We start from the raw sequence: 26,090 nt of genomic DNA, 5'->3' as shown, positions 1-26,090 counted from the left end.
TCCAGATTGTCCCGTATGGGTTAGCATTGACGTGTAAGGTCTTGGTAGGTGATTCACAGCTGGTGAATATATATAGATACTGCCTTTCTTGGGAAAGAGAACTTCCATTTAATTTAGCTAGGAAGTAAAGAGACTGGAATTGTGAAGTGGACTGTTGTCTAGAAAGTTTGGCAGCCGCCATTGTTTTCATTTTTGCTTGTCTACAGGTCAGCTTTCATCATCTACAGATGATACTTCTGTCTTTAACCTTTAAGAAGGTTAGAAAAATTGCTGTTGATCCTATTTACTGAGTCACTGACCATGTAAAGTATGTTGGCTCATGTTCTGAGATGAGTGAGAGACTTGTCTTTGGAGAGTGTGGGTAGCTTCTGTATTACTAGAAGCAGTGAGTTACTTGGAGTCAGTTATGTGATGTGAAACTGTCTCCATTCAAGTCTGTTTCTGTGCCTCAAAAGCTGCAGGGAGGATGGTCCTACTGTCTGGAGAGCAGTAGGAAAGCCTGGTGAAGGAAGGTATTCTGCATTTCTACCAATTGTCTCATCTTTCCCTTGGTGTTTGTATTCTGAAAAGCAAAGTGCACTTGGACAAAATGCATGTTAATATGCAATGTTCAATTTTTTATGAGAACTAGAGCATACCTCACCATGCACTTGTTTAGAAATCAGCTGTTTGCTGAAAGAGGAGGTTGTGTCTTCCTCAATTCTTTTTGAGTGTCTATAATTTTATTTCCTTTGCTTAATTCTTATATTCATATGTGTTTGTTTGAAACAGTCTCTCCAATAGATACCATCAGCTCAATCAGTATATTCTGAGAAAAGTCCTGAGACAAATTCAGTCTCTTTTCAGATCTGAAGGGACTGATTTTCTTACCGCTACATTCTGTGTGTGAAATGCATACAGACTTAATCGGTTTCCTTGTATGAATAAAATTCTACTGATAGATCCATGATGGATGTAAAGCTGCACATAAGCCAGCAGTGTGCACTTGCAGCTTGAAAGGCCAGCTGTATCCTGGGCTGCATCAAAAGAGGGCTGGCCTTATCTGGAAGAGGGAGGTGATTGTCCTCTGCTCTGCCCTCATGATGTCCCATATGGATTACCACATCCATGTCTGGGGACCCTATCTCAGGAAAGATCTGAAACTTTTGAAGGTCTACAGGAAAGATGAAGAGGGATTCTATCAGGAAATATGAGAGGACAAAGGGGAATGGTTTTAAGTGGAAAAGGGGAGATAGATGTTAGGAAGAAACTCCTTTCAGAGTGGTGAGCCCCTGGCACAAGCTGCGCAGAGAAGCTTTGGGTGCACTGTCCCTGGAGATGTTCGAGGCCAGGTTGGACAGCACTTTGAGGAACTTGGTATAGTAGTTGTCCCTGCTCATTTCAGAGGGGTTGTACTAAATATGGTCTTATAGGTCTCTTGCAGCCAAAACCCTTCTTTGATTGTATGGCTGTAATTATCATGTGGGCGATAGATTTGTCATGTAAACCAGGATTAAACAGTCTTAGCATTACAAATAACCTCTTCAATGAAACACCAGAACACTGCAGTTTGTGAATATGGAGACATTTCTTAACAGATGATTATTTCATATTCAGTCAGTAAGTTTCTCTTCTTTCACTGGACAAGAAGTGAGTGTGTAGATTTCTGATTAATTGTTTATAGTCACATTGCTGCAATTTATAGTTGGGATATGTAATTCAGTTCTTCCTGATTATGTGGGAGGAGTGGTTAAAAGTCAAATCAGATCTAATAAAGCTCAAGTAAGAATAGAAATATAATGCAAAATACTGTAAGATAAATACATTTTTTCAAAGTAATCTATGTTCAGAATACTAAGTTGATGGTCTGTGTGTTTTCTTCTTTAGTTTAATTGACTGGAACAATCCTGCTATCATCAACAAAATGTATAAGGTGTATCTTGGAGATATCCCACTGAAAACCAAGGAGGTAGGATTTACATTCAGAGTTGCATACATGCTTAATTTCTGAAGTTGTAGTTGCCTTATTTTGTTAAACTTGCATATGTATTTCTTTAATGTGTCACTTCCATTGATCTCTGCTTTCAATGAACTTCTGTGCTGTTGATTTTTCTTTTTCCTAAAGAATATTTTGTCCCAGTTCATTCTGAGTTGGAACTTGAAAGTACTGCTGTGCAATGATGCCATGTCTCTTTTCAACTCTTTTTATGACAGGGATCTGTTCTGAAACCAGAAATGAAACGGGAGTCAGTCAGCACTCGTGTTAAATTAAAGATTGTTCCTCATCTTCTGCGGTCCAGACAAGCTGCAGAAACATTCCCAGCCAACATTCAGGTAACGTGTGTGTTCCTAAGCTGATCTTTTAAATGAACTTCTTGATAGTGATGGTGCTTGAAGAATGGGAGTTAGAAAATCTTTGAGTATAAAACTAGACACTTACTGTTCTGTTCTGTATTCCTTCTGTCCAGGTGGTTTATGATGGACTCTTTGGTGCAAACACAAATGCAAAACTGAGAAGTCTGTCCCTGCAGTTTGTGCATCATATTTGTATCATGTAAGTAATCAGGATTGTGCACAGTGTGTTTTAACTCTTTGCCTAGAAGCCACCATAATTACTAAAGATACAGCCTGAGGTTAAAGAATGCCACTATAACTCATAGAAATTAGGATGTTTTTTTCTTCAATCTTGGACATAGTGGGGCATGAATGTTGCGTGTGCTTGCTCATGTTAAGCTGTGATTTTGCAAAGCTGAGGGGATAAAAAATTATATAAAAATGTTATAGACAGAGTATATTCTTAAGGGATGCAGAAAATTACATGTTCTTTAATATTTGTAATTTCAGTTGTCCAGAAAGTAAAATAAAGCCATTAGGCCCAATGCTTCTAAATGGACTTACAAAGCTCGTTAGTGAATACAAAGAGGTAAGCTGAAAGGTTCTTTACTTGCAGAACTGTAAATCTTCATATACATACAATCAAAAGACAAATGTATTTATGATGGGAACAGATTAATGTTTTTGCTTGTATATAGTTGCCTGAGGTGGCTTTCCAAAATGTCTTAAGAAATTTTTGTTGTAAGAGAATAAGGAAATATTTTAAAAGGTTATAATGGGAAAACTATTTTATTTGTATAACTGCACTGTGTAGGTGCTTGGGAAACTCCTTTGTTGTTTAACCTAAAGAGTGAGGCAGAATAGCATCCATTTCCTATTAGTCATTACACAGAGCGCACAAGAGACCTCAAATCCAGGTGTCCACTCCAATTTGCCAAGCACATGTAGTGTGAAAATGTTGATAATACCTTCCTTCCTATTTACACAGTAAGAGTGTTGCTATGGAAAGGATGTTAAAAACAATTGCAAGTGCTGCTTTGGTTCATAGGTAATTTGATCTTTCCAGTGCAATTTCACAAAACAAATTCTTCAAGATACTTCTTTGTATCTTTTAAAAGACTGATTTTGCAGACTTCCTTTGTGCAACTTTCATGCTTTTGCTGGTACCTTTCAACCTTTGGGTGTAATCCTCTGTCTTGAATTGGTGTTTGAAGGTGTGAGTCTCCCCTGCCTGAAGGGTGTGAAAAAGGACCATTTAGGAGGGAGTACATCCATATTTAAATATGTGAAATCTTCAGGATTCACTGCACAAACAGCTTCCCTTCCATAAAGCTAGTTGTTAGGGTCAGTGGAAAGTTTCAGTCTTCCTTAGGTACTGCTTCATACATTTGCCAAATTTTCTTAGCTACCAGCCTGAAAATAAAACACTAACTGAGACCAGAAGAAAGATTTACATTATGTCACTTGTAATTTTCTGTTTCTTTTTTATCTATCTGATGCTTTTATTCTTGGATTTCATTATGTTCCAGGATTCTTTGTCCAGGAACTGCCTGCTTGAGCACTTTGGAGACAGGATATGCTCTATAATTAAACATTTATTTATTTTATATCTATGCCTTTATGTATTTCTAGTTTTGCTGAGTTGTATATATATATTTTTTTTATCATTTAAGGATTCGAAATTGCTGTCGATGGCTTATTCAGCAGTTGGGAAACTCTCCAGGTAACAGAAGTGCCATTTAAGTAATGGGTCATTGAATAGTTTTTTTAGAGTAATGTGTTAATTTATCAAGAGCAAGGCCTGAACCTCTTGCTAGTTCTGCAATTGAATGTACAGCGCAGAGAAAAGCATTCTTCTTGGTAACTACAGAGGTGTAGAATGAGATATGCATTTGGCTGCTAGTTTCACTAGAAGTGATTAATGGCAACTCATGAATAATGAATATAATTTATAAAATGGTTCTACTTTGTAGATTGCCAGAAACATAAATTTAAGGAATTGTAGAGCAAAGATTAGAAGGCAGCTGGGCAAGTGGCATGTTCAGTGCTTTCCTGGTGATCTAATTGCTTTTCCCCAGAATATTTTGATTTCAGAACTCTGATGAGGGATCTTCTGCATTTTGGTGGGAAAGGATAGGATAGACTATCTGTGCTGGCTGTGTTTTGTTTGAAGTTAAAATATGGAGTAAGGGGAAGATCAATGAAAAGTGAAACAACTCAACTTTAAAAGCCCAAACCTTCATGAATGAAAATATCTTCTTTCAGCCGAATGCCCCAGCTCTTTACCAAGGATATAGCACTGGTACAGCAGTTTTTTGAAGCTCTGTGCAAGGTGAGTGCTCGTAGGGCTTTTTGAAATCAGTAAGATTTGGAGCTGGTTTTGCTCGATTCTTGTCACTGTACATTGTAAAGTAACAGAACTGTATTTTCTACTGCAGGAAGATGCTGATACGAGGCTTGCCATTCAGGAGGCCTTGTCAATGATGGTTGGAGCATATAGTAACTTGGAAGGAGCCCAGCGTACTCTGATGGAAGCACTTGTAGCTTCTTATCTAATAAAGGTATTTCTATTAGAGTCAAAACTAAGTACCTTAAAAGAAGAGCTATGCAGTTGTCTTTTTCCTGACTTTTTGTTCTGAGGTCTTTTGGAAAATATCTTGCTTTTTTTGCTGAATGTAGTATTCTGCTGAGGTGATCATGAGATGTACAAAATATGTGTAATGTTGCAGTGGTGGCTGAAGGAAAGAAAATGCAGTTTTCTGTGTTCTTTGTTTCACAATCAAAGTGTCTACAATTGTGGTGTGCATCAATAATAGTCTCCTCCTAAGGAAACTTGAGACTCTAATCCAGAGGAAACTAGACTTCATTGATTATCTTGGTTTGCCTCATGATTCCCTAGAGGTCTGGGCCTGACTTTCAGAATGAGTGGCTTTTGTATACTACAAGTTCATGTGGGTACTTAGGGTTACTGTGGAAGTATATTTATTTCTAATAGTTGCAGTAATACATGTGCAAGAGAACTATTTTCATGATCACTGCCTATGTACTTCAGCAGTCTCGGTCTCCAGGCAGTACCATTTTAAGTATGAAACCAGCAGAGAGAATGATCTTCCTGAATCAGTGATTCTGGCTGTACTGCTTCTGAGAGCAGTTCTTTTTTCCAAGGGTAGATTATGTGTGTCATCCTTCATTTCTAAACTGCTTGGGAGGGACCATTTAGATACTTCAGAATTAGTGATAATTCTGATTTGTATTTCCCAAAATTGTGTATATGTTTAATTTACCATTTAATTCTCCACTTGGGTATATATGAGAAGCTAGTTTTTTTCCATTTCTTGACGCATGAAGAGTTAGCAAGCACAATGTCTCAAAAATTGACAAACTCAATTTTGAGGTACTTTGGGATGAAGGAACAAAGAAGATGATAGACACAGTGACTAGAGTGGATCACTAGTGTTTGTTTACATCTTGGCCATACGTTTATCTGTTCTCTTTAAGCCTGAAGTTCAAGTACGTCAAGTGGCTGTGAAATTTGCTAGCACAGTATTCCCTCCAGATCATATCCCTTCCAGATACTTACTGCTGTTAGCAGCAGGAGACCCGTAAGTCCTTTTTCTTTCTTTCTTTTTTAACCTTTTTTTTCACTTTAAATTATTTTCATCCAAATATATATATATTTAATCAAAATATGTATATAAAAGATCCATTATGTATTTGGATTAAATATGTATCCGTGATGAATGAGTATAAATGCCTGAGAATTAATGTACTGAAAATCAAATGTAGTAATTTGAAAATTGTCCTTTAATGTAGTGGCATTCTTGGTAGTCATGTGGACAGCTGTTACTGTTTCCTATGCTGTCTTTGGCTTGAATTCTTTTTCATTTTCAGTGAACTGTAGCATTCAAAGCCAGTTTGGATGGGGTGCTGGGCAGCCTGATCTAGTGGTAGCAACGAGCCCACAGCAGGGGGTTGAGCAGAGTGGCCTTTAAAGGTCTCTTCCAACCTAAGCCATTCAGTGAATCTAAGCTAATGAATGATTGCACTCACAAAGTAGAATGTGTCATGATGCATTTGGTCATCTTTACAGTTGCCATAATTTTTTCCTGGTAAATTGTGACGATCTATTTTTATCTTGGATTCATGAAGAAACTGAAAGATGCTTTTTTACAAGTTGCCATTTCCTGCTCAGGAGCAGGTGAATGTTGATTTAGGGTAATCACTTCGTTCACACCTGTCTGTTCTTGTTACTTAGATGTCTTTTTTTCCCCAACATTACTTAAATGTTCAATTTTTTATTTGTGCAGCTGTTGTGTAACTAAGGAAAGTTTAGCAACAGAGAAAGCAATAGAGCAGTTTCTTGCAGTTTATTGTTGAAGTGTCAGAACTGTTTTAGGTGTTGATCTTAAGCTAAGAGGAGCAATAGACCTGGTAGTGTCAGCTGAAGGTTGTAGATAGGAAGGACTTCCAGGATGTCCCCTCACTTGAAGAATCCAAGTAGGAAGATAGGAAAACAAGGACATGGGAACTGGAATCCAAGCATGACCATTAGCAGGATGTAAGATGCACAGAAGTGGCCTGGTCCAGACTGCTTTATGGCAGACACTTGTCACTGCCTTTTTTCCTCCACCTCTCTATAGTAAAGAAGTTGTCTAAAGTTCCATTGCATACTTTTTTCCACTTCACTTCAGAAAGGCATTTCTCATTTTAAAGCTGCTTGCTCTTGCTCAGTTTTGAGATCTCATTGTTTTTTAAAGACTGTTGTTCATTTGTTCTGTGCTAATAGCGTCTGTTTCTCATCTTTTCTTCTGAAAGGCGGGAGGAGGTACATGGAGAAGCCCAGCAAGTGCTGAGAACATTTCCTGGTAAAAATGAAAAGGAGAGTTCTGGGAAGCAGATGCCTTCCTTCCCTGAAATGGTTCATTATATTCAAGAGAAGGTACAGTGCTTATGTCTTACTAAATAACAAGACTTATGCTTAGGCATGTAGTAAGCATGATACTTCCCACCCCCATATCCATTTCCTCTACCTCCTTCAAGGAGCAGAATTAGTAAGATCATAGCAAAGACCATATATAGCATCACAGGAGCTATACTGCCAAAGTCAGTATTCATGGTTATCTTCCACTGGCGGTAATTGCAAGAGACCCAAGTGTTAAGTGGCATGAAGGCTTTTCTTTTAACAGATTATTTTGCATTGATATTGCTTGTGCCACGTCTTCTACGCAAAGAAGCAAGTGTTAAGAGCTCACAGACAGGCATGTTTAACAAACAGGTTTTTGGAAGAAAGCTTACTCTGATTAGGCCGGAGCAAGGTAATACTGTGCATAAAACAGTAAAAACGTTCCAGGCTGAGAAAAAAGGACATTAGAACAATCAAAGAAGTGTGATTTATTGACTTGAAGGCTTGGTTGTTCATCTTCATTGCAATTAATCAAATTTTTGGCCATCTAAGTAATGGTTTGTGGCAGAATGTTATGTCACAAACAACATCAGTAAGTTAACCTTCACTGTTTGTACTGAGAAGTTGCCTAGGGAGGTATTGATAATCTAGTTTGTGTTACACATTTCTGTGGACTATTCCTCTAATAAGCTTGAAAAATATACAGATGTTATGATGGTTCTCAAACAGTGCTTTCTTTATCTGTCTATGGTTCAGTTTTTTAATTATTATTATATATTTTAATTATTATTTCTGTATGTAAGAAGTATAATTTTGCAAGAGCTCTGTGACAACAGAACTCTCACGAATGTTGTACTTCTTTGTTAATTTTTGTCCTTTGCCAGTATTGTACTTTGTTGGTGTTTGAGGTATCTGAAGTTTTAGGTAAATTCTTTTATCCAAAGCACTGATTATTCAAATAAATTTTAAAAAAGGAAATAAAAAAAAGAGTTTTGGCTTTTTATTAGAGCCTGTCTCATGTAGTTTTGGGATTTTTTATTTCCTTGATCTTTGTATTGCCACTGTGTAACAATAGGGATCAGCCTAGTTTAGTCACTACAGAGAAAAACAAGATTTCGTCTCACCTGTGTGCATTAAATGGAAAAAAATAAAAATAAAAAAAATCAAGCACTTTTCAGGTCTTCCTTACATGTGCTCAGAGACATTTTTTGAACTCCATTCCTTTGGTTAGTTTTAAGTATGAATTTTCATATATTGTGAGTAGTGTGAGTGCTGGAGGTGTTTGAGGAATTTGTACGCATTGCGTAGCACAGCGGGCCAAGATGCAAAATGACTTTCCTGCATGAGTTACCATCATCCTTCTCTCCCTCTTCACAAATTGTATTATAAGGAGTAGAACTTGGTCTGCTGAATGTGGAAAGAAACCCACTTCTCACAGAAATCTTTGAGGTAGTTTGAGGTATTCTATTTATGAATTTTGAAGTGCTTTTTTTTTTTTTTTCCCTGTGGGTGCAAAAAAGTGTACTGTTCCTTCTCAGGCCTCCCCTGCGTCTCGATCCTCATGATTTCAGAATTTCCACTTTGCGTTTTGGCAGGAAGGTAATGGTGATGGACCTACAGTACACTTTTGGTTGTCTTTTCAAGTGTATTGGGCCATTATTGTTCTCGTATAGATTTTCACTTGCTCAGTGGAGGATAAACAGTTGCATCAGCAAAATTTCATTGACCCGTTCAATGTCTTTGCTGTACATGAGTCTGAATGTTCCATTTTTAATATACTGTGTTATTTAGGCCTCTCACCGAATGAAAACTCCGGCTAAATATATGACAGGAACTGCAGCCTTACCTTTCAATCCTGCCACGTTTGGAGAGGTAATTCTGCGATTACTTCCTTGGATAATGTTTAGTGTTATTTATTTAGAGAATAATGTAAGAAGCTAGTGCTTATAAGTCACCTCATATTTCAAAATTCCCCATATAATCAGTTGTCAGTGTTAACTTCTCCTTTTCTTTTCCCTCTGTCCTTAAATAGAGGTCTGAACAGAATTTTCCAAGGGGTTTGGAGTAGTGTTTCTGGGAGGACTGTCCTACCACTTTCTGAAGCAGACCTAGTGTAGCACTTTCTCAAAGAAGGAAACTGGCAATCTTCTGCCTAAGCCCTGCTATGTTCCTTGGGGCTGTTCATTTCATAGCAGATTACCTGGCTCCTCAACTGGAGACAGAAATTCAGATGTGATGTAGGATCTGCGTAGTAATGCACTGAATTGCATTTGGGTGCCTGCCTGATTGGTATTAGGTATGTACTGACCAGCCTGCATACAGGTTGCAACAGCTTATAATAAACAAAAACTCTGATGAATGTGTTGCAGGAATTGTAGGATTGTATGCTTATATGAGCATATTGTAGTGAGTGATCCTGTGATTTCTTGTACTTTGTATATGCACGATTATCATTGCTAACTCTTCTGTCTTGAGTTTATTAATTATTGTCTTATTTCAGTTATGTTGAATATAGCCAGTTCCTTGCTCTTCTTTTGTCTCCTTAGTTTCCTGAGTGCTCTTGCATTCATTTGTAATGTTCTTGTGTTTCTCTCTACTCTACTTAGATAGTCCTGTATCTGCGGATGTGTCTTGCTCACAGTGCAGGTGTGGTACCAACCTCACAGAGCCTGGCAGATATGCAAGACCATGCCCCAGCTATTGGACGTTACATAAGAAACCTCATGTCTGGCAACCACATATCTTTCTCTTCCTCCTCTTCCTCCAAAAGTACAGAAACCAATCCTGTACAGATATATATTGGCCTACTTCAGCAGCTCTTAGCTGGTGTTGGAGGTAAGAGCACCTTCTTTATGAAGTCATTCCTTAGAAATGAATGCCCATTACTTTGAATTGCAGAACTGCCACACCGACTGTGTACTTTTCAGTGTAAATCTGCTCTCTTCTATGCTTTTGTGTAGGTGGGAGATGGTAGGATAGTTAAGTCTCAGCAGTTGTTGACATAGTGTTTTAAAATTGTGAACTTTCTGTCCAACACAGTTCCCTTGCCAGTGAATGTTGTCTTCCTTATTCTGATAACTGTTTGTCTGTGACAAATGTCATCTTAAAGCACTTGAGTGCCTTTAGAAAAAGATACTATCCCTACGTTTGCTACTATTCGTTTGTCCAATATCGTTAAGAAATACCATACCCTAATATTATGTATTGTTTGTTATCCCTAGTGAATTGCAAGCAGGTACTTTGAAATGCCTGATACATTTTGAAGCTTTTTATTGTGGATTGCTGGATTCTTGTAAATAACCTGATAATTTAATTCCTGTTTAGGTTTGCCAGTCATGTACTGTCTTCTGGAAGTTGTTTCAGTATATCCAGAGAAGCTGGCTGCTAGATTTGTATACAAAATGGATTGGATAAGGGTGCGTTGAAACCTGTTGGTTTTGTTTATTTTTTCTCTAATTTTTGGGGGAGGGGAGAGGCAGAAAGAGCATTTTGGAGGCATTTGGCTTTAGCAAAATGTAGCATTTTCATGTGGTGAAATGGAGCTTTATTTGTCAAGTATGCACTTAATTTCGATCCTGTTATTTCTGCCTGCACTGAACACCACCTCATTCAGTGTAATATAGAGCAGGGTAGGAAAAAGTACCTTTCGATTCCTCAACTTTGTTAATTTTCTTAGGCATTCTGGGTAACATATGTAAGTGATTCTCCTGAAACAGTCAGTCAATATTTCCCTTGATGAGAGCAAAAGAAAACCAAGAACAAAATTCTGCAAGTTCTTTTTTAAAGAACTGTATATAAATGGAAATGTTCCCTTTAGAAGATATACGAGTCTGTCAGAAATTGTGACGAGTAGTCCAGAATTGTTTTACAGCCTATCTTACAGAGGGTTTTTTTTGTGTTGTTTGGTTTTTTATTATCTCCATACAAAGAGTTGATAAACTGAAGCCTACTGGGGAATAAGACAAAGAGAATTCACCTCTGTTTGGATTATTTTCTTTTTGTGATTCTGTTTAAGCACCCAGGACTTGTTAAACCCTTGTAGATTGCCACTACTTCCTTTTGGGGAATCTGTCAGCAGAAAAAAATGTGTTCTAATGATTTGTCCTAGTGAAACCTGTGCTGCACTGAGTGCAATTTACTTCACCTCATTTAAGTGCAAATATGATCCTCAAAGAATAGAATTAAAAACATTCTCTTCTTCGTTACTGCTTCTCATTTGCAGGAAAACCTTTTTTTTTTTTTGGTCTCATATCCATTTGCAAGCTTCTAGGGATGGTAACTGATATGACCAAGTTTCCAGTTGTAAATCATCCTGTGTGACTTCAGTATGCCAAGTGAAAGGAACAGTTCCAGGAGCTTGTTAGAAGTCAGCAACATGATCTGATACATGTTTTCAGCTGAAATTGGAGCTTATATTGGAGCATACATTTCAAGAGCCTGACAGATCTCGTATCTTGTTTGTTGGTTTTGTTTTTCTTGTTTTTTTTTTAATTTGGCTCATGTCTATATTACTTCTGTTACTAAATCATTCAAAGCTTAAAGTGTAGATTTTTCACGTTGCCTTATACACATAATCTTAACCTCTGCTGTCAGTTTCATCTTATCAAATGGCCTGAGGCTTCAGAAATTCAACCATTTAACTATTTAAATTACAAATGATCTCTAATACAAAATGGATAAATTTGCACTGTGATTTCCTCAATGTTGTGTTTTCTTTATATCGCCATTGTATTTAAGTGGTTTAACCTCTACAGTTTGTTTGTTTGTGTGTTTCTATTTCATTAATAAAAAGGAAATAGAAGCCTTTGGCAGTTTGTGGGGAAAAAAAAAACTGCCTTTGCAGTTTTGTGTCTTCTGTGGGTTTTCTTGTTTATTTGTTTTTAAGTTCCATGTAGTTGTGAAATATTGGAAGCTTTTCTCTGAAAACAAAACTCTGCAAAGCATTCATTCAGCTATTTATCAGAGATTTAGTGAATAGTCATTATGGGGCTACTGGTAATATTCCTGCTAAAAGTTAATGTTTAATTAGTGCTTTGTATTGAATGCTTTGTTTCTTACTAAATGATAATACTCTGAATTTAAATAATTAAATGTTCTTTATGCCACTGCATGACTGTTGTAGCTTTTTGGAACTCTGCATGAACAGACTTTTTAAATAGTTGATTCCATGTTTTGTTTCTTCCTAAAAAATTCTGTAGAGCCTGATGAACACAAACAAAGAAGAAATGCGTGAGCTCGCTGCCCTGTTCTACTCTGTAGTTCTGTCTACAATGTCTGGAAATGAGCTTAGGGCCTCTGTGGAGCAGCTGATCAAGATGACAAAAGACAGTCATGTAACTACCTTCCTTTGTCTGCTTCCTGCTGTGCTTCTCAGTGTCATGTAACTGATGGGAAATCTGAACCTCTTACAGTGTGTTCAGGATGTATTAGCCTTAATCCGAGTGTAAAATTAACTAGCTGGCTTTTAGCTGGATGTTGGAAGACTGGAAGGGATTTTTGCTGTAGGTGACTGGAACAGGTCTCTAAATAAATTAATCCCTGAAGCTGATGTTCAGTTTAATAAAAAGGTTTCTTGAGACACTTCTCATAAAGTAGAGCCAGTGTGGTCACACTCTTTCCAGTCTTACCCCCTTATATATACTTTGTCTCATTGAATGGTAATAGATTAGACTGCTTATCACCAATACTTTTTTAATTCCATATTTGTGCACAATTTAAGGCACCTGCAGAAGGAAAATCTTGGCTTCTTTTTCATCCCCCTCCCTTAGCTAAGCCACATGGCCTACAGCACCTTGGGAATTGGTTGAAACCCAGCTGCTTCTCACCCCACTGAGGACTGCTCGGCAGCACTCAACTTTCCCTAGCAGTGTCTCCCACCCACATGGTGGCTTTCTTTCACTGTTTGTCCATCTCCCTCCCCTTGGTTTTATCTTTGTCTTCTATTTATTTATTTATTTATTTTTGCCGCTTACAGAATGGTGAAGGATCTGAGAACATTTGTTTTCTGGAGAGAATAATAAAGTGCATATTTCTTTGTCATTGTTTTTTGTGTTCTGAAAGTGAGGGAAATTATCAGTTTGTTTGTTTATTTTTACATAGCCTCCAGAGGGAAGACTTTAGAAATGTCAATTCTGGTGCTGAATTCTAAGTCTGTCCTCTTGAATCTATAGGAGTTTTGTTCACTTATACTGAAGGACTCCATCAGAGAGTACTGGCAATATCAAACTCCTGTTGTATTGTGTGTTGCAACTCAGTTTTCTTCAGGGTACCTTCCCAGCTTGCTTGTCTATGTGTGTTTTTAAATCAGTGCTTTGTGGAAAATGTTACTTGGAAAATGAAGGGTTTTTTTGCACTGTTGGTGTTGTCTGTAGAGCCCGGAGGTCCAACATGGATCCTTGTTGGCTTTGGGATTCACAATAGGAAGGTACTTGGCCAAAGGGAAAATCAGAGCAATGGAGCTACATGACATAGAACAGCCGAACACTGCAGTCATGCCAGAACAAGAGCAGCTCATAAAGTCAACGACAGAGACAATAGGTAACTTCCCACCTGACGCTTTGCTGCATGTAATAGTTGCTTGTAAGCTGCCTCAGACTGAGGACCTCTAAGATATTCAGCCTGTAGGTGCTATTAATCCTGAGTTCACTTTGTATGATAAAATTTACATCCTGTAAAACTACTGTGTGATTAGGTGTACGGACATAACCTTTTTCAGTGTTTCATGGACTCTTAGCTCACTGATGAACATAGCCCAATTCAGAGTTAAGCCATTGCCAAGACTCCTCCCTGTGTCTCCTCGCGTTTTGATTTTGTTGGAGCATAGTGCTTCCTACCAGCTGTAACAGAAATAAACACACCTTGGTACTTGCTTACCTTTTGTTAGATAATAAAACAAGATCCAGGTAATCCTGTTTACTTTCTCCTGTAGGTTCTTTTCTGGACAGCACCTCTTCCTTCCTTGTGGTGGCTGCTTGCACAGCTCTTGGGGAGATTGGCAGAAATGGCCCCTTGCCAATCCCCAGTGAAGGCGCAGGATTTACAAAGCTCCAACTTGTTGAAAGCTTACTGGCGCGAATCCATTCCAGCAAGGAAACAAATAAGGCAAGATTTTGTAACATTATTATGGTTCCTTTTGATTTCTGAAGTGTATTACCTGTCCAACTCACCTTGTTTTTTAAAGAAGTTACTATTGAACCTGTTTGGACTAGGACTAATTGTTGTCTGTAGTGATCGGATTTGGAGTAAGCGTTTTCAGAGTGTCTGGTGTTCCCTAGCAGTTGTTTGTGTGTTCTTCCTCTTCTCCCAAGTAGGAGCCCATGTGATGAAAATTATTAAAAGGGATAATTTTAATTCAAGGAAAATAGGAATATCTTCTGGAGAATAACTATCAAATGTAACACGACATTTATTTTGCTTTATGTCATTTGGAAAACTGTTTTGGAAGAGTGAAGCAATAATTGACTAATAAGTCTATTGCATGTATGACTGCAGGTACTGTAAGTGAAACAGCAAGAAGGTGGGAAGGAGAGGTTTGAAAATGTATATTCTGGACTTACAGGAGGATAACCTGACTGTTGTTGTTTTCTTTGTATTTAAGATGAAGGAACGAGCAATACAAACGTTGGGTTACTTTCCTGTGGGAGATGGAGATTTTCCCCACCAAAAGCTACTGCTTCAAGGTTTAATGGATTCCGTAGAGGTGAGAAACTAGCAATATATTGTTTTTCATAAGCATTTCTGTTCAAATGTTTTTCTCTGTGTTCTGGAGCCAGGTTTACAAAGTAGCTGTCATCTGTAGTGCTTCTAACTTCGTTAAAGCTGGCATGAAGTAGTGAGCCAAAATAGGTTTGAGGCACTTAAATTCTGAAATGTTTTATGCCACAGTTTAAAGGCTTGCCTGTTGAGGCTTGTGCCCCAGTCTTTGAGGTGAAGTATGTGTCCCTGGTTCAAGGGGACTGCCTTTACACATAAAATGTTAAAAGCTTTTAGTAAGTCTGTATTTTGGCATTCAAGCATATGCTACAAGGCTGTAATATAAATACATGTTCTTTTTCATCAGAAGTACATCCGCTGGTGTAACTCACTTGAATTAGAAGCTTTATTTATAGGAAGATCTGTTGTCAGTCTAGGTCTACCATTCACTACTATGTTCTTTCACAGTACTACAGAGCTGCTAGACATATTTTGGTATGCCAGACTGCAAAATTAGAAGTCAGGGAGATTTTTAGTGTCTTTCTTTACAGCTTGTTTTTATATTTCTTCCTTGTTCATACTTGCATAGAATTCAGCACTGTGAAAGCATCTATTGAGTATCAAACAGGCTGAATTTATAGGCCCCTCCAGTCTGATGTGATCAAACAGGCAGGAATAGTAAGAACATTGTGTACACATTTACAAAGTCACGTTTTTGAGTGTTGTATTTATGTCCTGGAACAGCTCAGGGACATTACAGCTTCATTTAAAAAAATACATACTTGAAGGGGAAAACAAAAAAAAAACAACTGAAAAACAGTTTATCTTAGATTGTAGGAAGCTAAAGACATGCTTGTCTAAGTTACGTGAGCGTTTTGTACTTCCAGAGAGGAAGGAGACCAGTGGTACTCAGCAGGTATGGTGATCAATTCTTGAAGATTCACCACAAAGACTGACAAAAAATGGCAGAATTCTATGCATTCTGTTCCTCAGGACTTAGGAACATAGTGGAAGGAGGACAGAGAACCAAAGCAAAATATTGGCTGAACTGTTTTCATGTGGGAAAAAAAAAATGTTAAAAATCTCTTAGAGTCACAGTAGTTTTTGTTAATGACTGGTGATCTTGTTTAAATTTTGTTTTGATCCTATCCCTTATGCTTTTTCTGGTTGTTCTTTTATGTAGAGACTGTCAAATTCTTTGCTTTAACTCTTTACCATTCATTTTAAAGTATTTGACATCAGCACTGCTTTCATCAGTTCCAAGGGATCTAAGTCACTAGACAGTCTTAGAAGATCACCAAAAGTGTGATATTTAAATAAGTGCTGAGTATTGGACTGAGTAATAGGCTGTGGGTTTTTGGAATAAATTCCAGAACTTTTGCTGTTCATTTAGTCAATAGACAGTGAGACTCTATTGTGTTTCTCAGGCCAGACAAATAGAACTGCAGTTTACTGTGGGTGAAGCTATTACAAGTGCTGCTGTAGGAACCAGCTCAGTGACTGCACGAGATGCATGGACAGTCACAGAAGAGGAATATATCCCTGCCCCAGGTACGCCTTCCTTATGCAGGGGACTGTGTTGAGAAATGTGAAATCTCACAACTGTGAGATTAATAACACTGGCTCTATCTGTGGTCTTGGATTATTAGTAATTAAAGAGACATTTTACACTGCACTTTGATCTTTGTTCTGCAATAATGAGTTGTAAGCAAGTTGTTTCACCTCTTCAAGTCTTATCTACTCAAAGGGTAGCTGTAATATCTGATGGGTTTGATAAAATAAGTTATTTCATGTGATCTTTTAAATAGCTTCTTTGTGAAATCTAGCTCATTGTCACTTGACACTGCATTTCTTTATTTTTTTCCATTTTGGTTTCCATTGTTGAGTTAGCTTCACATTTAACCTAAACTATTAAAAATTGCATTTTGAAGATTGCACTGGGCAATATGATTATAAGAATAAATTGCAAGTCCTTTTCCAACAGCTTGGGCTGTTACTGTGAGGTGACAGTTAGATGCAATAGATAGAACAGTTTAGGGGCTGAGATTCAGTGTCAGTTGAAATACAAGCTTGGCAAAATGCTGCCTCTGAACCAAACCACTGTTCAGGTCAGTCTTAGACCTGAAAACTTATGTTTTAATGTTGGGATGGTGTGTTAGACCTCAAGTGAACACAAAGCTGAGCATGTTCAGAGTAGGGCATAACAAAATCCTGCTTTTGCTCCAGGATTTTTGAATCTGAACACACGCACACTAAAGAAACAAAGAAGATAGTGCAGTGAACTGTACACAGTATGAATAGTTATGAATACTAATACTAGTATATATATACTATGAATAGTTATGAATGCTAATACTCCTGTGGGCCACAAGCATTATCATGGGTGGTTAGGAGAGCTCTCGTCAGAATTTCTTTTAGGAGAAACAGTTTCCCAAAAACTACACTGTACATTTTTTTTTACAAAATAAGCAGAGGATAAGGTGTCATCTGATTACTCACGTGAGCATATATTTTTACATTGCTGCTACATGTTGTATGGTAATAAAAAATGCATAGCTGACTGCAAATTTCCTCCTTCCCATGTACCTTTCCTTCATATAGATCTGAAAGTAAATGATGTGGTTCCCTGGGTCCTAGACATAATTTTGAACAAGCACATTGTCAGCCCCAACCCACATGTTAGGCAAGCAGCTTGCATCTGGCTTCTGTCAATGGTGAAGAAGCTGAGTACACACAAAGCAATTAAGGTAAGGAATATGTCCCTTTCTTGAAATTCGCTCCTTGTCTCTGTTTTTGCTGCTTTCTTCCTTTCTGTCTATTTCTTTCCCTGTCTGTCCTTTTCTGTTCACTTTCATTTATCCCCAGGGCTGCTGCAGTCCTTACTGAGGTTTTTTTGAGACATGACTTATCTTCTCTTAGTTGGGGAACATTGTAACTGTCAGATGAACAAGTTAGAGTATGCACAGTGTAAATCCATTTCATAAGATGATGTGCCAGTTCATCTTTCCCCTTATTATTAGTTATTAGGATTTCTTTTTGAAAAATACTAAAAAGAGGTTTCAGAGAAGAAATCATCAAGGAGCTAGGTGTTTTTTCTTGCACTACCTGTTTCACAGAATTCATCACAACTTTGTTACCTAGCAGAAGTCATATGTTTTACGTACTTGGTATTTTTCATTGTGGTTTGAAAAATCTTACACTTGGAGTGCTTGTCTGTGATGGGAGTCACAAAGTGTTAAAGCAACCAAAACATCCTTTCCTACATGAAGGTACTATGATATTTCACTGATCTAAAAGTATATACTGTGGGAGTAGCTAAATCCTTTAGTTTGCTGATGTCCCTTGCCTAGATGAAGCCTCATTTGTGACACATTACTGCTACGTATTAAGTAAAGAAAAAAATAGTGTGGTTTACTAATAACGTGGTACCTATAAAAAGGTGCTGGGCAAATAACTTACATTCTGTGAATGACAGCCAGACAGCTGCTTACCAATCTGAAAGGATGACACTTCATAATAGTTGTAGCTCAAATGGACAGAGGGAACCCTATCTCACCTATTGAAATGGCCCCCTCTGTTTACCTGTTAAGGACTGCCTTGAGACCAGACAAAGGATAATAAACCTGAAATTAAAATAATACCCTTCTTTCTCATATTTTAGTCTCGCCTCAAGGATATTCAAAGTGCATTCGTTTCAGTTCTGTCAGATAGTGATGGTAAGTACTACTGCAACAGTTTTGTCTTCTAGTGAGGTCTTAAAAATACAAAAAGACTCTTCAGAAGGCAGAAACTCACCTTCACCCTCTCTGTCAGTGAACATTAAAATATGTCTGTAAAAAAAACATTAATCGCTTCTGTTACTTCAGAAATTCTATTTTGTAGATCTTGTAGAAATTAGAAGCAGTGTATAAATATACTTCTGCATTTCCTTCTGCAGGCTGTAATAACAAAAGCTGTTCAGTTTGCTGCTTCTGCTTTGCTTTGAGCAGAAGTATCACAGATTTCTTGGACAGAAACTCTAAGCTGTCTTTGAACTAAAAATGTTTGACTTGTATGTCCAGCAGTGGCATCCAGTGGACTAACCACAGAGCTCACCAAAGTTAAAGAAGGGACTGTTTGTTGAACTTTAGTTCCAGGGGCCTGTAGCATGTCTGAATAATGGTAGCAATTAGAGTGCTCTCAACTATTTCAAAAGCACTGGTGACAATATTAATATGAAAATGTCACTTAATTTATGGAGCAGGAGCAAGTTGCTTTTTTCAGAATCCAAAGCTTATCTTGCCTGACTAGATCTGTTTTAAAATGGAGAGCCAGTCCACAGACTGCAGCACACAACTTTTGTTTCTTAATCGTGATCTTTTTTTTTGTTGGATCTTGTGGTGGAAATTTGTTTATTACTAGTCACATGATTAATTTCACTTTGTGAAATATCTTGCAGAGCTTAGTCAAGATGTTGCTTCAAAAGGTCTTGGGCTGATATATGAACTAGGAAGTGAGCAGGATCAGCAAGAGCTCGTCACCATGCTTGTTGATACCCTTATGACTGGGAAAAGGTAGGATGCAACTTGGAGAGTACTCTAAGCTACGTATCTGATGGGGATGAAAATGTGCTCTTTTTTGTGAGAGAGATGCTTTGTGCCCAGGGGGGCTGCTGTGCACATACTGCCAGGCTGTCAAACTGAGATATTTCTTCATTCAGCCTGAGTTTATTGTGAGTGAAGCTATTCCAGTTTTGTTCCATTCTGAATTCAACAAAGTTACCGAATAATGATTTAGTCCTGATTCAAGCAGTTTAAATCAGTTTGGGTTTAGTTAGATTTCGTACTGCTGCACTGTGTAATTGCAAAGTGAGCTCCTGCAGCAACTCTGAACAGTACCAGTGTTGCTTCTGTCTGAAACATACATGTTGCTGAGGATAATTGTTAATAGTCACATGTCTACTTCAGTGCAAAAAATTGTGGTTTTGCAGTACTGTCTGTTAATCATGTTTATTCTGAGTTGAATGTGCTCCTTAACAGCCTTCTCCTTTCTGACTTGGTGACAAAAACATAATCTGCAAGTGTGGGGGATTCATTATTGGTGAACAGGAGGAGATCAGATGTGTGGAAACATTTTGTTCTTTCATCCTGAAGTACACATGTGCTTTCTATTGATGCAGCTTGCATCTGGTCTGAAATAAGCCATCATTCAGTGTTTTGACTTGGCTTCTGACTATACAGCAAAGCCCTAACTTTCTGCCGTGTCTCACATGATATATTGTTCTTTTTCTTTGGTTGATTTATTTATTTGTTTGTTTTTCTTATGGGTCTGGAAGTGAAAGGATGGGAATTTACTGAATATAAAGAGAAACAAATTCATTTAAATAGCGTGTACTACATTCAAGGATAGAATTTGGTAGAGCTAATGTTGGATCTTTTTTCCGACAGAACCAAACATGAGATGACTGGAGAAACTGTGGTGTTTCAGGGTGGCTTGAGCAAAACCCCAGATGGGTAAGTTTACTGACAGTGGTCAATGAACATAGTGCTTGTCTTGCTTGTAAATCTGTTCCCTAGATTATTTTCTTATTACTTCATACTCTTTATGTTACTATAACTATTTTATTGTAGAACAGACAGGACTATTCACTTCTCTCTCTCTGCTTTAGGCAGTGCTTTGAGTGTAGTGTTAACTACTATGGTATTTGTTTAGATAAAAGTAACTGTTTCCCTAAAAATAACTGATTTCTCTTCTGCTTTTCAAAGTCAAGGTCTTTCTACATACAAAGAACTTTGTTCACTGGCTAGTGATCTCAGTCAGCCAGACCTGGTGTATAAATTCATGAATCTGGCCAACCATCATGCCATGTGGAATTCTCGAAAGGTAATTTACTGCTTTCTTACCACTTCTATTCCTTCTGTGAACTGTAGAAACAGTGACTGCATTTCTCTCACAGCAGTTCTGTGATCCATAAATAACTGCATGTGAAGGCCACGTCTTGGTGCTTTGGTGACTTGTTCAGTACAAATTAATCAGCATGAGAAACAAATTTAGATTACTTGAAGTTCTTACAACATATCATTGGTATCTCAGGCTTTATCAGCGTGTATCACTATGAACTGGCTGTGATCCTTTCTCTTTTGTTTTTTGAGTGTTCAAAAGCGAGATCTTAATGTGTTTGGACAGTGAGACTTCCCTTACTCAACACTGGGGCATATCTGTTGAAAAATGAAGTGGAGCAAGCTTTGCTGGATCTTGCTAGGTGGTTCTTTGCATATCATGGCAGCAGTCCTGTCTGTGAGTTTGTCTTTTCTTGACTGTGACACAGACAGTACATCCTATCCTGTGAAATTCTATAACTGAGGTTTTGAGTGGCAGCTTTTGACATGGCAAGTCAGGAAACATAGAATAAGTCAACCAGAGGCTGTCACTGTACTGTTTTGAGAAGCTTCTTTTCGAGCTATCCTACTAAATTCCACGGTGCTTGGTGGGTAAGCATCAGTTCCACTGTGCTGGCAAAAACTATGAAAGAACACTTGAGTTTAAAGTAAATAAGGTCACATGCAAACCAGTAATCCTCAGAAATTTAAGTTTCCTGGTTAAGATAGATTTGTTTTATTTTTAATTTTTAGGTTTCTAAGTTATGCTAGGTCTTAGGAACGCAGAGGAGTTGAAGGGAAGCAGTGTCCTTTCTTCAGGGAGAGCTTATTTGGAAAAAAAACTATTGTCAAATACTTACAGTTGTAATTTTCCACCACAACTTTGGAAAAGGGTATCAAGTGATATCTTGAAATAAAAGTTGGAGGGTATGGGGTGGGGAGGGCTTGATATATCGTACTGGTTCTGCTTTTGTCCTTTTCTTCTTGTTATCTAGACTGTCAGTCAGCTTTGCCAATGACAGTGGTGTGCCCAGGAGCAATAATGGAGTGGGTGAATAAATGTTTTAACCAGATGTTCTTCTGTCATCATTTCAGGGAGCAGCTTTTGGTTTCAATGTGATAGCTGCCAAGGCTGGAGAGCAGCTGGCTCCATTTTTGCCCCAGCTTCTTCCCCGGCTTTACCGTTACCAGTTTGACCCCAACCTGGGCATTCGTCAAGCAATGACCAGCATTTGGAACACCTTGGTCACTGACAAATCGATGGTGAGTGTGCTGTGAACTACAGTGGTGAGTTCCTGCTAACTCTAGAGTGTTTCAAAGATCCTTATGGGAAAGCTTTATCTTAGGAAATGTGGGGGTTAGGCATTGTCCTCAAGGAAGATGTGGTTGACTCTAAGGATGAGGTGGAGAATGCATGCAGGCTTTGTGTTGCCTCTTGATTGTGAGAGGATACTGTAGACTATGTGGCCAATGTAAAAGTTGAACTGACTTTAGCCTGCATGTGGAGTCTTTACTCACCGTGATATTGATTTGATATTGCATATGAAAAGTTCTTGAAATCATTGTAGTTGAAAATACATCCCTTAGAGCAAGAACATTTAAATGTGGTTCCTTAGTTCTGAAGTGGGACGAGATCTATGGGAAGAGATTGCTCTATCAATTTGAACTTATCTCCTCCCAGGCATGTTTCAGGGACAAGTGACTTCTCACTATGCCCTTGCTCAGGCTCTGAAAGAATTGGAAGTGGGTTTGCAAATCCTTTTTCCTATCAAGGCTGAACTTTGGGTGAAGTCATTGATTCTGATCCTTCGGCAGAGTACAACTGGTTCAGTAATGCATGTTTGGTGCTGCATCTAAACTGCTCTGTTGGAAAGGTCTGAAGAGCTGCTGTTTTTCATTATCTCTGTTGCAGCTCCAAGCCCTAAGGCAGCGCAGTGAAGTGCGCTTCTAAAGCAAAATCAGAAGAACTTTCACAGAGTCAGCTCTGGCAAGCAGTGGTTCGTCTGCTGCGGCTGAAGTCATGTAATATTGTCCATTAGGATCTTTCTTCAGAATGCACAACAGATGCATATTCTGGGCTTGTCTCATTTGTATACTTTTCTTTTTAATTATAGGTTGATAAGTATATGAAGGAAATTCTTGACGATTTGGTCAGTAACCTAACCAGCAGTCTGTGGAGAATCAGGGAATCCAGGTAATGCTAGCAAAAGTAACAGACTTTTCTTTGAACTCTTTTCTTTATCATAAACCTGTTAACCTGAGGAAGTCTGTGGGGAAAGAGGACGTGTCCTCCAGGATAGACCCTGGTCTTGTTGAAGTATGATAAAATCTTAAAGCTGTTTGTTTCTTTGAGACAGAAAATTATTATTTCATGCAATACTAAACAACTTTCCCCAGAGGAGTTTTCTGCATACAACGTTTTTGGCTGTCCATGCGCCTGAAGAATTGCTTAATGTTAGAAAATATTAGTAGTCTGTCTATATACATATTTGACAGCAGTAATACTGCTTGGAAAAGCATTTTTAATAAACTTTTTTTTTTTTTAATTTATATCAGTTCATGTCTATGCTGTTTTGAAAACTTCCATTTTATTTCAGTCCCAGACTTCAGACCATTGTGTTTGTTTTTTTATCCTGTACTTGGAGGAAAGAAATTTGAAACAGTATCCTAACTGGAAAGTTTTCAACAGCAATTTTTACCACAGCAGCCTTTGTTTTTTCACAGCTGTTGCTTGTTTCAGATTTCATGTGTCTAGCTGGATGCTTGTCTCCTCTGCAAAAGGAGACATTTTTTTAAGAGAGATTTAGGGTTTGGAGAAAATAAGAAATGTAGAACAGTTGTGCTGTTTTTCTTTTTAATGTTTATTTGTATTTATAAATGTGTGTATACCCCTATCAAAGAAATATACCATGTGATGGAAATGAAATTCCTTGTTTGCAGCTGTCTTGCACTGAATGACCTACTAAGAGGAAGGCCTTTGGATGACATTATAGACAAGCTTCCAGAAATCTGGGAAGTTCTGTTTAGAGTGCAAGATGACATTAAGGTAATGGAACTGTTAATTGATCTGAAACATTCAACAGAAAGTACTGATCAAACTATGAGGTGTTTAGAAGAGATTCTTTGAGAAATCAAGTTGAAGCTAATGGGAGTTCTGTGTTAAGCAGACTGCAGGTTCAGGCCCTTTGCTGTTAAAATTTTTGTGCTCTTTTATGAATTGTGTGTTTTTCTCATGTTTTTAAATATTAGTTTTCCTTCCTGCTGTCCTTACTCATGAGGGTTCAGCATTTTTTCCTGGATACTAAAGAATTCCTAAGTATATTCTCAAGTATAGAAACATTAATTTTGGACAGCTTGTGTGCTTAAATACCTTGCAGATAAAAAATCAGAGACTGTGCTTGAGCTTGTGTTTTCTCTGGATCCAGATTTTCCGGCTAAAGCAAGGCTGGCTGGACTGTTTCCCAAACTGTGCTGTGTACCAGGAATTCACTCTTATACTAGTAAATTCACTGTGTTCAGTAATGTTCTGGGGCACCTAAACGAACTGGCACAGAATGTTCTGCCTTATTGCTAATGAAATATAATAGCCTCCAAAACAGCTACTTGTATGCTGCCTTCTGGAATGGGTCCACAGGACACGAATTCTTAAATTTTACCTGTAAAACAGCCTTTGGGAAGGTTTACTTGTGACAGGACAGAATTCTTCTGACATCCAAAGAAGTTACCAATGTCAGTGGTTGTGTTTCAGTATACAGGAGTTTTGCTCAATACTTGTTAATTCATCAGTGCAGGTATATAGTGAGAGTCTTAGGTAGTGGGGTCATGTGCCTCCAGATCAGTGCTGATTTTTCTGTTTACTTGCTGTTTTGAAGTTCCTTTGAAAGCTTCCAAGTGTCAGCCATGAATATAATCTTAACAGTACTAGGGTTATACTTATCAATGAGTGTGCATTGTTAATAGAAGCTATAAAACTGGTGAAAGTGTTATTTGTTGTTTTTTTTTTTTTAGGAGTCTGTGAGAAAGGCAGCAGAACTAGCCTTAAAAACCCTCAGCAAGGTAAAAATCTCATCTTGTGATTTGTACACAGATACACATGTGTCCTGGATGTCTACAATATTTGTTCCTTTTAATCTCTTCAGGAATGGCCTTTCTGCTGCAGCCTGTCATCTTGAGGAAGCATCTATATAAGACAGGGTGATAAATAGAATAGTCTCTTAAAAGGCAATTGTAATAAGCTTGGCCAACACACACTGCTACTTACTTTTGTTGACACTGTTGGAGTTTTAGTGTTCGAGGTTAATGCAATAAGCTGCGTGTAGGAGGGAGATGCTGAATTGGTGGTTCTTCCTCCACATCTTCTCCCCACTCAGCAGTGAGGTTTAAAGAAACATTTTGTAACTGCAGTAAGATGTAGCTGACCAAGCCCAGTAAAACCTAATGTGAAATAACCAGTCTGAACTTTAATAAGAATTGCTGATAAAATGTTTTAGGGATAGTCTGCGTATCACTTTATGTTCTGTTTGATATTCTTCTAAAAGGTCAAATCAGTGGAAATGTTAACGGATTATAAGAACTGGATTTGAAATGCTAACTTTTGCAGTGTATACAGCTTGAAATTTCAGTGACATAAGTGGTAATCTGGTCCCAACACCCTGTTGTTACAGTTGCAGAATCTCCTGTGACATGGAATTTGCAGCCTGATCTCGTGGAACAGTTGAGTCTGTGTGTCTGAGAGGGGCTGTCCTGAGCTGAGAGGTCATTTAGTGCATCTCTGTTCAGGTGCACATCAGCAACTCTTAGGTGTGGCCTGAATTTGCCTTTTTTGGAAGCTGACTAGCTGAAACATCTTTAAGAACATGGTTTAGTGTCAGAATGCTTTCTAGAGTGAAGAATGAATACGTAGCAGAGCTTGAGTTTCACTGTGAACATTTCTGTAGTTGCAGTTGACTTCTTTTGTTTGACTCAAAAGGTGTTATAATTAAATACAAGCAGGAAATTTATATGTACATACAACAGCAATTCTCATCTGTTTCCAGGTTTGTGTGAAAATGTGTGATCCCTCCAAAGGAGTTGCAGGTCAGAGGACAATAGCTGTATTGCTCCCTTGCCTCCTAGATAAAGGAATAGTCAGCACAGTTGCTGAAGTCCGATCTCTCAGGTCAGTTTTGCATCCTGCAAGCTTGCTGGGTTGAGGGTGCATATGATTTGGGTATGGAGTGGGTTGATGGTTGGGCTAGAGGATCTTAGTAGTCTTTCCCAACTTGTGTTCGAAGTCACGAATTTCTCCCCAAAACAGCCTTCATATTGAACCCTTTTCTCTCTGA

The 26,090-nt window shown here is 38.1% G+C and overlaps 1 protein-coding gene across 2 annotated transcripts in view; it reads left to right on the top strand.

Annotated features, from left to right (window-relative positions):
* ECPAS (Ecm29 proteasome adaptor and scaffold) overlaps positions 1-26,090 on the top strand; it is a 58,298-nt gene that overhangs the window by 21,351 nt on the left and 10,857 nt on the right. For both annotated transcript variants that reach the window (XM_065747071.1, XM_065747072.1), the window contains exons 8-34: positions 1,867-1,948; positions 2,194-2,313; positions 2,448-2,533; positions 2,824-2,902; positions 3,987-4,036; positions 4,579-4,645; positions 4,752-4,874; positions 5,812-5,915; positions 7,129-7,252; positions 9,008-9,088; positions 9,823-10,051; positions 10,541-10,632; positions 12,415-12,549; positions 13,588-13,753; positions 14,145-14,317; positions 14,814-14,915; positions 16,336-16,459; positions 17,510-17,655; positions 18,570-18,624; positions 19,347-19,461; positions 20,335-20,400; positions 20,653-20,770; positions 21,862-22,029; positions 22,881-22,960; positions 23,707-23,812; positions 24,775-24,822; positions 25,803-25,924. In XM_065747071.1, coding sequence (XP_065603143.1) covers positions 1,867-1,948; positions 2,194-2,313; positions 2,448-2,533; positions 2,824-2,902; positions 3,987-4,036; positions 4,579-4,645; positions 4,752-4,874; positions 5,812-5,915; positions 7,129-7,252; positions 9,008-9,088; positions 9,823-10,051; positions 10,541-10,632; positions 12,415-12,549; positions 13,588-13,753; positions 14,145-14,317; positions 14,814-14,915; positions 16,336-16,459; positions 17,510-17,655; positions 18,570-18,624; positions 19,347-19,461; positions 20,335-20,400; positions 20,653-20,770; positions 21,862-22,029; positions 22,881-22,960; positions 23,707-23,812; positions 24,775-24,822; positions 25,803-25,924 — 2,961 coding nt within the window. The remainder of the gene's footprint in view (positions 1-1,866; positions 1,949-2,193; positions 2,314-2,447; positions 2,534-2,823; positions 2,903-3,986; positions 4,037-4,578; positions 4,646-4,751; positions 4,875-5,811; positions 5,916-7,128; positions 7,253-9,007; positions 9,089-9,822; positions 10,052-10,540; positions 10,633-12,414; positions 12,550-13,587; positions 13,754-14,144; positions 14,318-14,813; positions 14,916-16,335; positions 16,460-17,509; positions 17,656-18,569; positions 18,625-19,346; positions 19,462-20,334; positions 20,401-20,652; positions 20,771-21,861; positions 22,030-22,880; positions 22,961-23,706; positions 23,813-24,774; positions 24,823-25,802; positions 25,925-26,090) is intronic.

The sequence above is a fragment of the Cyrtonyx montezumae genome, unplaced genomic scaffold (assembly GCF_038088225.1).
Source record: "Cyrtonyx montezumae isolate F1298 unplaced genomic scaffold, pur_monq_1.0 scaffold_41, whole genome shotgun sequence".
Lineage (NCBI taxonomy): Eukaryota > Metazoa > Chordata > Aves > Galliformes > Odontophoridae > Cyrtonyx > Cyrtonyx montezumae.
The sequence above is the reverse complement of the archived record's forward strand: the minus strand, read 5'-3'. Positions and strand labels throughout refer to the sequence as shown.